General features: G+C 42.0%; 1 protein-coding gene across 5 annotated transcripts in view; it reads right to left on the reverse strand.

Annotated features, from left to right (window-relative positions):
* The window catches only part of LOC111670324 (plakophilin-4-like), a 52,717-nt gene that overhangs the window by 7,469 nt on the left and 32,396 nt on the right, over positions 1-12,852 (reverse strand). For all 5 annotated transcript variants that reach the window (XR_015438505.1, XR_015438508.1, XR_015438507.1 and 2 more), the window contains 14 exons: positions 10,919-11,089; positions 9,857-10,058; positions 9,594-9,726; positions 7,633-7,846; positions 6,134-6,317; positions 4,385-4,502; positions 3,119-3,313; positions 2,535-2,708; positions 1,922-2,072; positions 1,194-1,386; positions 1,004-1,088; positions 507-624; positions 273-404; positions 110-183 (listed from right to left, as the gene is read on the reverse strand). Coding sequence is in view for 1 of the 5 variants with exons in the window: in XM_087179496.1 (XP_087035622.1) it covers positions 110-183; positions 273-404; positions 507-624; positions 1,004-1,088; positions 1,194-1,386; positions 1,922-2,072; positions 2,535-2,708; positions 3,119-3,313; positions 4,385-4,502; positions 6,134-6,317; positions 7,633-7,846; positions 9,594-9,726; positions 9,857-10,058; positions 10,919-11,089 (2,144 nt within the window). In the remaining 4 variants the exon portion in view is untranslated. The remainder of the gene's footprint in view (positions 1-109; positions 184-272; positions 405-506; positions 625-1,003; positions 1,089-1,193; positions 1,387-1,921; positions 2,073-2,534; positions 2,709-3,118; positions 3,314-4,384; positions 4,503-6,133; positions 6,318-7,632; positions 7,847-9,593; positions 9,727-9,856; positions 10,059-10,918; positions 11,090-12,852) is intronic.

Consider the following 12,852-nt stretch of genomic DNA (forward strand, 5'->3'; position numbering starts at 1 on the left):
AAGTGATTGATAGATCACTGATTTACCTGTACAATCTCTCTACAATCTTTAGCTGTATGAACCGAGATTCAATACTTTAATGCAACAATGTGGTTACAAAAGCTCTTACCTGGGACCTTCTCAAATCTTCCCCTGACTGGGAAGAATATGTCCCAATGAAATATGGGGTTTTCTTCTCAGACCCTGAAGTGGAAAGTTCAACAGCACAGACAGGAGAAAAACATAAGCATAAACGCAGAGGGGGGGGGGTTTACAAGATAAACAAGACAAACCTGTGTACTGCTGTTTGTGTAAACTGTTGTCTCCATAATAGGTGTCGAGTTGCATAGATGACTGCGCCCTCTGATAATTTGAGCTGTGTCCTCTTATCCCGAGCATCGCTGGTGAGGATGTTGCACTACCACCTGAGTAAAAACGACAAAAACAACTGAATGTTTTCACAATCTCAAAACATTACCGGGACAGTTTTACACTTTGTTCCAAAGGGTCGGACTTGGATCTCTCACCTGATTGGATGACAGGGGACATCTGCAGAGGGCTGGTGGGCAGGGTCGGCTGTGAACGGTAGCGGTCTCGCTCCAGAGTGGAGACGGGGGTGATGAAGTGGGTGTAGTTCCATCCATCCTGCACAAAGTTCATGTGATTAATGTATTTATTGTGGTATACTGATTGTTTGTATTGAAAGTGTTTATCAGTTTCTTTATTTCTGTCAGATAATGTGGAAAAAAATATTATTATTACTACACAGCTTTTTGTAACAGCTAAATCTAACACACTGTTTACATGAATCTGTGTCACCCAGCCCTTTTAATGTTTTGCAAAGCACTGCAGAAATGATTCTGGGACTCTGTAATTGCTTTGCCGAGTTAATTTTGACTCTTTGTGTATCATGAGTCCGAATTATTAAAAGTTTCACAATGTGTTGCTGATAAATCAAAAGACTTAGCTTCTTAATTAAGTTTGACATAAGAGAACTTGTCTGGGTGTATGTGCTGGTGCTGACCTGTTTGTAGAGGCTCCTCAGCTCTCTGTACTGCCACAGTGTGTTCAACACCTGAGCTGCTGCCTTCACAACCTTCATCGAATAGCTGGAACACCACATCACAAAACACCAGTAAAACACTTCAAAAGTCATAACAAAGGTTAAAAAATAAAGCAGAATTTCTACTCTAAGTTTTCCTGCTGTTTCGTACCCTTTCCCTCGTCCTTTGCTGATGTCCACCAGCTTCTCGATGCCTCCGCTGTCGGCTAAAGCTTTGGCGTTCTCCATGTTGCGGCTGGTGACCTCGTGCAGCGTGCAGCAGACCGACGCCACCGTGTCGTCCGACAGCACTGAGGGACTGCCGCCGGGCAGTCGATTCACCAGATCCCGCATGGCGTACTTCCCTGCAGGAGGAGACGCAGAACAGAACAGACTTGATTTGGACTGACAAATATTTTAACCTTAGCTTTACACACAGAGAGAAAATATAAGATGTTTTTGTAAAGGTGTGTCCTGCAGATTCTCCACATGGTGGCACAGGGAGAAGGTGTGTGAGACTGCAGGTTGCTTCCAATTTCTGAGGCTGCTGGGGCTTTATTTTGCTGAGACTGTTGTGTTTACCATTGCCCTCAGTTACATTTTGTTTGTTTGTTTTGTGTGGAAGCTCAATGATTTGTTGATTTGTCTGCAGGCAGGTTAACTGTGGGATTATTTCAACAGCTACACACCTGTTGTCCACAAGGGGGCAATGTGTTCTCACTCTGTCAGACTTCAATGTGATTGATGTGAATGGACTTGTGTCACACTATGGTCTGATATGAAAACCTGTTTTGAACAAGCTGCTGTTGATGTTTTTGACTGAAGTGTGAAGATGATCTTTTCACAGTTTCAGTTTCTCAGCTGAGCTGGGATCAATCTGTTCACTGTGTGTGTTTGGACCTATCAGCTCCTTGTTGCGGCTGTCCAGCGCCATGTTGCGGAGAGCCGTGGCGACGGAGCAGACGACCCGGTCGTTGTCCATCCTCAGCAGCTCCACCAGGATGGGCAGACCTTTCTCCTTACGCACCGCTGCTCGGATGTAGGCCGAGAACTGCACGCGCACGCACGCACGCACACACACACACACACACACACACACACACACACACACACACACACACACACACACAGTCTTAAAGGCCTTGACAAACTATTTCTTACTGTAAGCAATATGATCCTACTTGAACACACAACTTTATGAACTAATGGGACAGTTTTGGAGGATTTTTGTGCATGTTGCTGTTGGGTGGAAAACCTGTGGCTTTAAAATGTCAAATTTTAGAAAAACTGCCTTTTTAGCTCATCTGAAGTTCATCCAGTAAGTTTCACAGAGACTTTTGCCTCTAGATTTTTAAGACAAAGCAACTTACTTTATCTTTAAAAACAAAACTTTTGGAATTTTAATGTTTCGATTTCAAGATTCAGGAGTAAATTATATTACGGAATTTCTGTTTATGCAGTGAGTGATTTACTTATCATGGTCTTGCTTGTGTTAAAAATAGAGGAGTCCTACCTTCCAGTTTCCAGCAGAGAGGTTTTGCAGTGACCCGGCGGCTCCCTCCAGTGTGGCAGGGTTGGAGCTTTCAGCCAGCAGGTTGAGGTATGGCTTCACCACCATCGGGTGCCACAGCAGCTCTGCTCCTCTCAGAGGCTGGGAGAAACCTGGGATTGGCCCCACGTCATCCCACTGCACAAAACATCAGGAGAGGTTGCACACCTAGAAACTAAAAGTGGAGGTGTGCAGCAGGAGGCTTTCAGCACCTTCAGACCTATAGCAAACACTAGCTACAGTAAGTAGGAAGCTCATTGACTCATAATGGGAAAGATCCACTTTCTGCTGTTTAACTGGATTTAGGTCACATTCATTTAATGAACTTTAGCAACTAGAGCTGTAAACTCGATTAGCTTTGCTTATGAGGATGTGTGTAATTGCATTTATTCATTAGTGAATTCTGAGTACTGGGTTGCAAAACAATTTTTCTCGTACGTTCTCACTCTTTTCTCCAATTCCAAAACAGACCTGGAAATCTCCTGCATTTTCAAAATTTTTCCAGGCCCTGAACACCTCTTGATAAACCCCACCCTCTGTGTTGGTACCTTGTCGTCGGGCCAGCCACCCCGCTTCCTGCCTCGCCTCCTCTTCCCCCAGCAGAGGTAGTCCAGCTCCTTGGCCGGGAAGGAGAAGCCCAGCAGCGTGTCCAGCTCCTGGTTGCTGAGGAGACGAGAGGAGGGCATCTCCACCTCCAGCCGGTATGAGAGGTTCCTCAGGGTGCAGACGCTGTTCTCCACGATCTGAGGAGAAATATTCAAGTCTTAATGCCTCTGCTGTCAGTACGTTTGAGCCTGAGGGAGGCGCTAGAGGAAAGGAAATAGAGTCAACACAGTCAGGTTGAACATCCACAACAAACATCAGTGCAGACGTAAGAAACAGAATCTTGTGCACAAAGCTGACCTTCATATCAGTCTGGTTATTTATTGATTGTACAAATTACTTAAAGCCAATATGTGTAGAAGTTTTGTTTGATTATAGCATGTTTCAAATTATATCATAAGGTTTGCATAAGGTTTTATTTATTTAAAAAAATAAAAAATTCAGATGATCCTGATGAAATGTGGGGAGGTTAGCAGTTTCTAAATCAGTAAACTAGTAGTTATCCTAATTAGTTTATTATTTATTGTGTGAACAACAACAAGAAGTCTTCAGTGAAGATGAAGCATTTTACAAAACAAAGTCCAGCCTTTAAATCAACATAAGGATCAATAAATAATAAAAATTGACTACTCCTTCTGAATCACCTAGATCTCATAACAAAACAAGTCTTTAAACTTAGCTACTGTGAAAGGTCTTGTGCTTTTAAAGACATAGAAGCTAATAGAGGCTCTGACAGAGGTCTTTGTGACCAAATGCCTGGTTAATAAATTTGGTGCAGAGGAGATAAATGTGTTTATCAACACGTTGTGAATCTCTTTGCCAAAATCAGCTGTCCAGTGTCAGAGAAACATGGCCTGCAACAAGCAGAATAACAAGTACAACAGACTTTTCATATGCCAACAATCAGTTTACTTCATGTGCAAAAGATGACAAAGTTTTATACAAAGATTAATCACATGTTCAATAAGTTGTGCTGACGATGGACCTGTGACTATTAAACCTACTTGTTTCTATAGCTACCGGAAATATGACTGAACATAGAGACCGTTGACTTCTGCTTCACATTAGACTCTACACACTGGACAAGAGTAATGGCACATTATGGGGACTCAACACATTTATTACATGTGGTGGAGGCTGTGTTAGACGTAGGTTTAGCTAAGTGTAGTAAGTAATAAACTGACTGAAACGTGTGTGTGTTTTTGCAGCACCTTGCTGTCGTAGTCGGAGGTGTTGACGCAGGCTTTGAGGACGTGGAGCAGTGAGTCAACCAGACCTTCACAGCAACGCAGTTGACTCCTCGCCTCCTCCCCTGCTGAGCTCAGGTTCCTCACACACACACACACACACACACACACACACACACGAATTGAGACTGGAGGTGCAGTGTGTGGATTCCCCCACAGGGTGGCTTAAAACCTGCCTGGATACAGTAAAGGAGGGGGCTGCTCCTCCAATAGGATCCTTCAGCTGCTGCTAATGGAGAGCTGACATGAGAAGACTGCACAACAGCACTGAGCTCCCACAATGCATCTCTATACCATCAATCTACAGCCTCAGCCAGAGTGCAGAGCAATGCTGGAGGCTTGTGTGTACAGAGATGTTGTTTTAAAGCTGCCCTGTTAAAGGAAATGGATGATCACAAAAAATGTGAACAAAAATGTAAAATAAAATTGTTAAAAATGTATTTAGTTAGTAGTTAAAATCAAGGTTGTTGCATTTTCAAATAGCGGCTCTCATAGACCTACTTCTGTCATCACACCTGGACCTGGTCCTGATTGGCTCCTGACGCTGAAGAATGATGGCAGCTATCTTCCCATTTAACTGGGAAGGCTGCGCTCAGCAGGTTTAATTCAGAGGAGCTGTAGCACAATCAGAGTCTAATACTGTGAAGCACAGCTGTCAAATTCACTCACTAGATGCTGTTGTCAAGCAATACAACACTGCATTTCCATGACTTGATTCTTTGTTTCCCTGACAAAATAAAATCTGGTGTCAGGTTTGGCTTCCTGATGCCACATTCACATCACGTGGAATTATGAGATTAGTCAGTTGAAAGAAAATTAAATCGGTTCATATTTTGATAATCAATTTATCGTTTCAGCCACTTTCCAAGTAAAAATGTCAAAATTTGTTGGTTTCAGCCTCTTAAATGTGAGAATTTGCAGCTGAAATGTTTTCTTCCCGTCACTCTGAAGCCTCCAGTGTGTGATTTTGCCACATGCAACTTTAATCTAACATCAGTTATTTACAAAACATCATGAAGATCTTGGTCTCTAGATGAGTTGTATGAGATTAAACAAGGTACTATTTCAAATTTCATCTTTCAAATGCACCAAGAACTGAGTAACTACCACACATAATAAATCCAAACCTTCATCCTGAGCTTTGAGTGTTAAAAAAAAAGATATCACTTTGCTGGTATTTGCCTCTGTTGACTTCATGCCTGCATAAAATCTCCATTACAGAGCCTCTTATTGATGGATTATGCAACAGTGATTATGTGCTTTGGTTTTACAGAATCATTAAGATGAAGAGCAGACAGAAAAACAGCAGCACCAACGACCAATAAATCCAAAAGTCATCCTTGCATTTCAAAGCGAGAATCGATTTAATGAGCTAACGGCACGCCTGGAAACTCAACAGGCTTAGGAGGCAGAGGACTTTGTTCAATCTATTTTCATTAAGAAAGGAGAATAGACTGATATTGAATAGGGACAGATCTGACTGTAGAGTTGTGTAAATGTGAAGCAGTGCGGTGATTAAGATGCATAAGCATGCTCATCAAAGATATTAAGTTCTTTGATCAATAACTACAATAATGACAGTACTGATGATTGGAGATTTCTTTTTTAAAATGTTAAATATCTATTCTGAAAAAGTAAAAACAACAAACTCTTTATCATATAAAACTCTTCTGAGAACTCATCAGTGAGGGGTGCGTTTGATTCCTTCCTCACCTCAGGCAGCCGGTGGTGTTGCGCAGCAGCAGGGAGGACTGGAACTTGACTTTGTGTTCTTCGCGGTGCGAGACGCTGCTCCAGCCCGAGTGGGGGATGACGACCGTGTTGGTCAGGGTGGTGAGAGCGTCGCGGATGATGGTCATCTTCACCGCGTCACACGAGGACAGGTTCCACAGGACGCCTGCGGGTGGAGGGAACCAAGAAACATCATCTTCCTAACTGCGTTGTGAAAGGAATCATTCGACAATTAAGGAAATATGTTGATTTGATTTCTCAATAAGATGAGAAAAGAGTAAGATGATGAAAGCTTCTCAATTAGCACCTTTTATTTTGTTTATGTTTTCCCAAATTTCCCAAAATCCTTTTAATACTGTTACTCTTATCTTAATTATAGGGACTGTGAACAAGCCCAACACATTTTTTCTTCACTTATGTAGAAAACTATCGAAGTAGTGACCCTTCCCTTTGATACAAACTGGGCTTGAATATGTGATGAACATGACAAAATGCAGGAATGATGATAAAGCATTGCTACTACACTCAATAAGGAAAGACTTCATGCCCTCCAGGCAGGAAGCAGCTTGTTGCTTGTTGTTTTTGTGTATTCTTTATCTTTGAAAATAGGTAAAAACAAAGTGCTGTGTGTATATTTCTGGATCTGGATATGGTCCATCAAGATCAGTGAAGTGCAGCTTTAAAATCCTGACCTGAGCAGTAAAAATAGAAACTTTCCCACAGCTCTAGAACAGAATCAGGCTTCTCATGTGTTTTTTTGAGAATCTGAGGCGTCTAGCAGCTTCATATCTCCTGGTATTAAACAGTATGTGTGGCGTGGCTGCAGAGCTGTCAGTGTCCTGTTTCCAAAGCACATTATCTTAGCATCTGTCCCGAGGACTGTGCCGAGATCTGTTCTGTCAACACTGCGCGCTGAGTGTTTAAGCCGCAGCCGCTCTCACCTCCCACAGAACAGCCGATACACAGATTAATACACTTCCAGCAAGTCAGACGGCGACACACACCGACGCTCAGCCAGCAAGCCGGCCGGCTGGCCAGGACGCCAACGAACCTCGCTAGCAGGCAAACGCCCACACACACTCAACACAGCAGGATTTTGATGCGTCACGCTTTGCATTTGGAAACTGTTTTTGACAATGTGGATGCTGCTTTCCACTGCATTTACCCCCCAGGAATAAAAAAGATGGACCTGACTTGAAAGAAAATTATATTCACGTCCACATATTATCATTATTACTATTAGAATTACTAATTCAGACTGTTGTGCAGCTTTGGCAGCAACACTCGCTCTCTGAGTGCTTTGTAATTGTTTTTCTTTTCTTGGTTTATGTTTTTGGCATTTTCATGTGTTTTGTCATTGACAAACTGCCATTAAATTGCATTTATTGTATTTACTGGTCTCCCATGGACAATTGTGGCTTTGCAAATGTTTGATGTGGTAGGACATACAATGATTTCTGCTGAGTAAAACCGAGACGTACCAGTGACCAGCTCACGGACTTCATTGTCGGTTGTTTTCCTGAGGAGACGCAGCAGAGCGGGAACGCCGCCGCAATTCCTCAGCGCCACCTTGTTGCTGTCGGTGGCCTTGCCATACACCAGGTTCCTCAGGGCCCCACAGGCGCTCTTCTGAACCTCTGCCACCTTGTGATCTAGCAGGTCTACCAGGTGCTGGATGCCTCCCAGGTGACACACCTGCAGACCAGGCACCAGTCACAGAGATGGATGAACTACAGGCCTCCTTAAAACCTCCTGTCATCATCATTAGCATTGAAAGTTTAACTTCATCAACTTTGCATTTAAGTTATTTCTGTGTAAAATCTTGAAAATCAAAGTTGCGTCCAATTATTCCCTACAATAAGATCTTCCCTCCCAATTACTGAAGCATTTCTGTATGAGATCCACAGAGAGGAGCTTTGAATCAGTTTGTCCTTCCTGGTCAGCTGCTATTGGCTGAGGACCAAACGCTGCAGACAGGCTGACACACAAAGCAAAGAGCCTTCCCTCCTCCAATTTCACATCACAGAAAAGAAATTTAATCATAAGAGAGGAATGAAAAAAATGCATTTTCCGTGCAGTCTGAGTGAGTTTTGGATTTATGTCTTTCAAATTCAAAGGGATAAGTGTCACTGTGACAAATCATATTTTGACTCTAATGCTTGAAATTCACAGGTCACCTTCAGTGCAGTGTGTTCAGTTTTTTTTCACAATGAGCATATCTGTTTCCTTTTTTAATTGTTTATTCAATTACTCCCTTTTTATTAATTGTTCTACTTATTTCTGCCCGTTGTTGATCTGTTTTTCATTTTACATTTTTGCTATTTCCCCAGTTTTGTTTGCAATTTTGTTTGTTTTTGTTGTCCGTGATTAACTGACTGCTGTACCACTACTATCGTACGAATACACCTGTTATACATTAACATGTTATAAAAAGAAATTTAATTTGCATTTTTATTGGGTATTTTTTGAACTATTGGCTTATGACTTTGCTTTGCTTTGAAAAAACTATTTATCTTGTGGTTTGTTTCAAGTGATTATGGTTGACAGAATCAGTGGAAGGTCTAAAATATTCCATTAAATATCTAACACATTAAAACAATAGATATTATGAAAAACTAAACTATTACAGCAAATTTATTAAGATTTTCCGTTTTGAGATGTGACTTTACAAAAAAATGTAAATCAAACAATTTAAAAGAAAAAATCCTGCACAAACCTTCAGTGATTATGTTCAAAACTTTCTTGTGACATCTTGAAATAAACTGATCTCAGGAGAGCAGAAGACACCCCCCATTCCTCTCTGATTCTGTCTTCAAACCATCACTGAAAACATTCGTTTCTGGCTAAATGAGCAGGCGTGTGTCCAGGCTGCTTCAAAGGCTAATTAAAAGCTCATCACCAGACAAACCAAACGGCACTAAAATGGCTCTCGTGTGAAGCTGCAGCATTGTGTTGGAGTTATTTATTGCACGGGAAGCAGAGCAAAGAGTGAGCATGCAGCACTTCAGCATGTCGGAGCGCCGGCACATTTGGCACCGATGTTACTTAAAGTTTTGTTGGAGCAGATGGTGCTTTGGCTCAGAGATTGGCAGCAAAGATCTCAAAAAAAAGGGGAAAATTTCAAACCCTGTAAGCTGAGAACACACTCTTAGACAGAGTATACAGATACAATAGGATTTCACACTGCAAATAAAAGAAAACATCTCACTGTCCTCTCTGGTTCTTGTGTTGAAATTTTACATTTCTCTAATTCTTGACTGTGCTCTGTGAGGACATGGCTTTGTCTCATGTTTTCTTCAGGAAAGATGAATACATATATATACACACTGTATTTGTTCAGGAGAGAAACCTTTGAATGAACTCCACCTGTGAGTGAGTCATGATTGTGACGTCCATCCTGTTATTTTTACCCAGACAGCTTCCCAGTGTGCCATCACCTTACCTCCACCTTGACCCTGTTGTCTCCGTAACACAGGTGCTGCAGGTAGGCGGCGGCGTTGGCCTGGACAGAGGGGAAGTGATGCTGCAGCATGTGGATGACCTCTGGCAGCTCAGGGTCACGCCAAGCAAACTCCCTGAGGAGGGACGAAGAGGGAGGTTTCAGCAGACTTCAATCTGAAATAATGTCTGTGTGTGTGTGTGTGTGTGTGTGTGTGTGTGTGTGTGTGTGTGTGTGTGTGTGTGTGTGTGTGCGTGTGCGTGTACCTGGGGTCCTTGTGTATGCTCTCGATGGACGGGGTGCGTGTAGCGACCCGGTCCACCAGTCCCGAGTGCCGGTGGGAGTAGACGGGCTCGCCGGAGACCCTGTAGGAGTCGACGTACAGAGCTGCAGAGCTCAGCCCATAGCTGCTTCTTTGGTATGGCAGCGTGCCGCAATGGCTTGTGGTCCGAGGGAGAGTCCCCATACCTAGAGAAAGTAAATCACGACACAATTTTGCAAATATTTAATCACAGCGGTCCAGAGATGCACAATCAAGACTGGCAGCTGTTTATATTTAAAAAAAAAATAACATCTAAGGTCAGATAAAAGGGAAAGTAATATCATGTTATATGAGTAATTAAACATGCAGGAGCTCTCTCACAGGCCAAACCTGCTTAAATCTTCACTAAACGAAACTAAAATGGCTTCTTAGATCCTCTACTATCAAACTCCGCAGAGCTTTCAGCCTGAAATGATTCTGCAAAGGCTTCAATTAAGAAGCAGCGGAGTACATGAAAGGTTTCAGCCTAATTAAGTTCTGACCTCAGGGAGTGATAATAACAACAGTTCCTGTCCCTGTAAACCCTGATTTCCACCGCAGATTTTAGAGAAATAATCTCCTAAGCAAATGTGAAACTGAGCCCGGCTTCTCAACCTGGGGACCAGGGCTCCTCGGGGGGTCGCTGCCGTGAAAAATTGGGTTGTTTGAGTAATTCTCTGTGATGATAATGAGGCAACTAAAAGTCATGTGAGGGAAACTGCACAGTCACTTGTAATGATTTGCCCCTATTTCTGCTCTTGCCACAACCTCTACCACGACTTCTGCTGCACCACTAGTACCTCTGTTAGTATCTATGCTAAGGACATATATATATATATACACACACACATATATTTCTTTTCTTTTTTTGTTGTAAAAAAAAAAAAACAGTTCTTATTCTTTAAATGTTGCCTAATTTCTTAAAATAACTGCTTGCTGGTAATATAACTTATTCAATGTAACATAATAGATTTAAATGAGACTTGTTTAGTTGCTTGCTATGGGAACTTTAGCGTGGGTGCAGTACCTGTGTTTGTCCTGTAGAGGGTACCCTGGGGGTCATGGGTGGGGCTGTGGTACAGGGGGCTGTGGAAGGATCGTTCATCGAAAACAGGCGTCATGTGGCAGTCCGGGGACAACGCTGCCCTCAGCTCTGGGTCTATCTGCCCCGCATGACCGGCATATGAGCTGTGGAGCCCTGCAGGTAAAAGAGATTACAAAAATATTCACACTGCACTTTTTCAAAACAGTGGTACAATGACATATTGCATGGATAAAATAATAATCAATATAACCATAACTTAAAATACAAGTATGTAAAAAAAAAAAAGAAAAAAGAAAATAGCGTTTAAATGCAGAGTTCACTGAGTTAAACTTAAGACTTTCTAAGACCTTTCTTACAGTGCGGTTCATCAGCAGAAGGACCAAGTAATAATTAACTATCTGTGAAAGAAAGCCACACAAGATCAGTAAGTACTGGGCACAGCCTCATTCTGTTCGTCATGGTCAGACATAAATCATATGTGCATCTCATTATTTAGCTGAGGCCATGCAAATCAAGATTGTGCCAAACACTGCATTTCACAATGCCTACTCATCCCAACTGTTGTGTTGTGCTTATAAAACGCACAAAGACTCTGGTCACTCAAGAGTCTGCTGCGGGCGTCGTCATCAGCAAGTCAAACAAGCCGAGCAGAGGGTTTTTCCATCCTCCAATCTCAGAGCACATCAGTTCAAAAAGCGCTCCAATTATAAAGAGGCTTTAGGGCGGGGGGTTGGGGGGGTCACTCTAACAGCTGAAGCACACAATTTGCACTTAAAGCTGGTGATGATGGAGCTCCAGCTTCTGCAGCTCTCTTTCCTTGATTTGCATTTTGTTGTGAACAAGGTTGAAACTCTAGTCTCTTATCGCCGAGAACACTCCCTTGGAAGAAAATAAAAATTTGCACTTGTTGTGACTCGATCTCATTGAATCTGGAACTGAGTGTCTTTCTCGAGGGCTCTTCGGCAGTGAAGGACACAAACTGAAATTGTGACCTTTGAGTTAGATGATGCTTGAGCCACTAGTTGCTTAAAATGTGCCTAAGATGTCAGAGATGACAGAGACTCATGTTTTGAGTGGTGGAGGTGGTTTGATTTTAAACTAGATGTTACTTAACAGCATTAATCATATGAATGACCATGCTATTTCATGCTTTCATACAATTCTCAATGTTGAGGTTGGTCAAACTTGCTTTCTATGACTGATGGAAAGGCAGGATTCAGATTGAATTAGCTAACTATTTTGAACATTTAACCATTGTAGCTATTTCATCCATGTTTGTCCATATCCATTACTGTTAAGATGGCTGTTTCAACAGCTTTTTAACCTATTTTAACCAGTTATCCAATACTTTTGCTATCTCATTTGTTTATCCATTACTTTTTGTCATCTACCTTTACCCGTTTTTCATCCATCCATTGGCTTTGATTTAGCTGACCATTTCAACTATTTATCTTTTAGTTTTTCACCTAATTTATCAGTTAACGTTACCTTTAGGCGACTTGACTATTTCAGCTGTTTATCTGGAATCATTACATTTGAACTGGTAATTCATTTCTATCTATAACAGCCGTTTCTTTTAGCTGTTAAGATTTATCCGCTCGCTCGCTCGTGTTCAGATGTTGATGTCGAAAACATATTTTAAAGCAAATTACTGTTTTTTCAAATAAATTGTGCTAATCCACAATCTCTCCACATCCTGACTGAGAATCCCTGCACTATCACACAGATACTTTCCACTCTCATCTATCACTGGTGATGTTGCAATTTTGTTTTTATCAATTCCAGGAAAAAAAAAAATAGCTCATCTCGCAGCTTACGTTTGTCTTTTGACTGCCCACCAGGTTTCACTACCTAAACTACGAGCGCCACTGATCAGTAATAGCCTAATCTTGTATATCCATCTATTGCTTATCTCC

Source organism: Seriola lalandi, unplaced genomic scaffold (genome assembly GCF_002814215.2).
Source record: "Seriola lalandi dorsalis isolate HSWRI2012SDOR001 ecotype SW California unplaced genomic scaffold, Sedor1 jcf7180002054850, whole genome shotgun sequence".
In the NCBI taxonomy this organism is placed as follows: domain Eukaryota; kingdom Metazoa; phylum Chordata; class Actinopteri; order Carangiformes; family Carangidae; genus Seriola; species Seriola lalandi.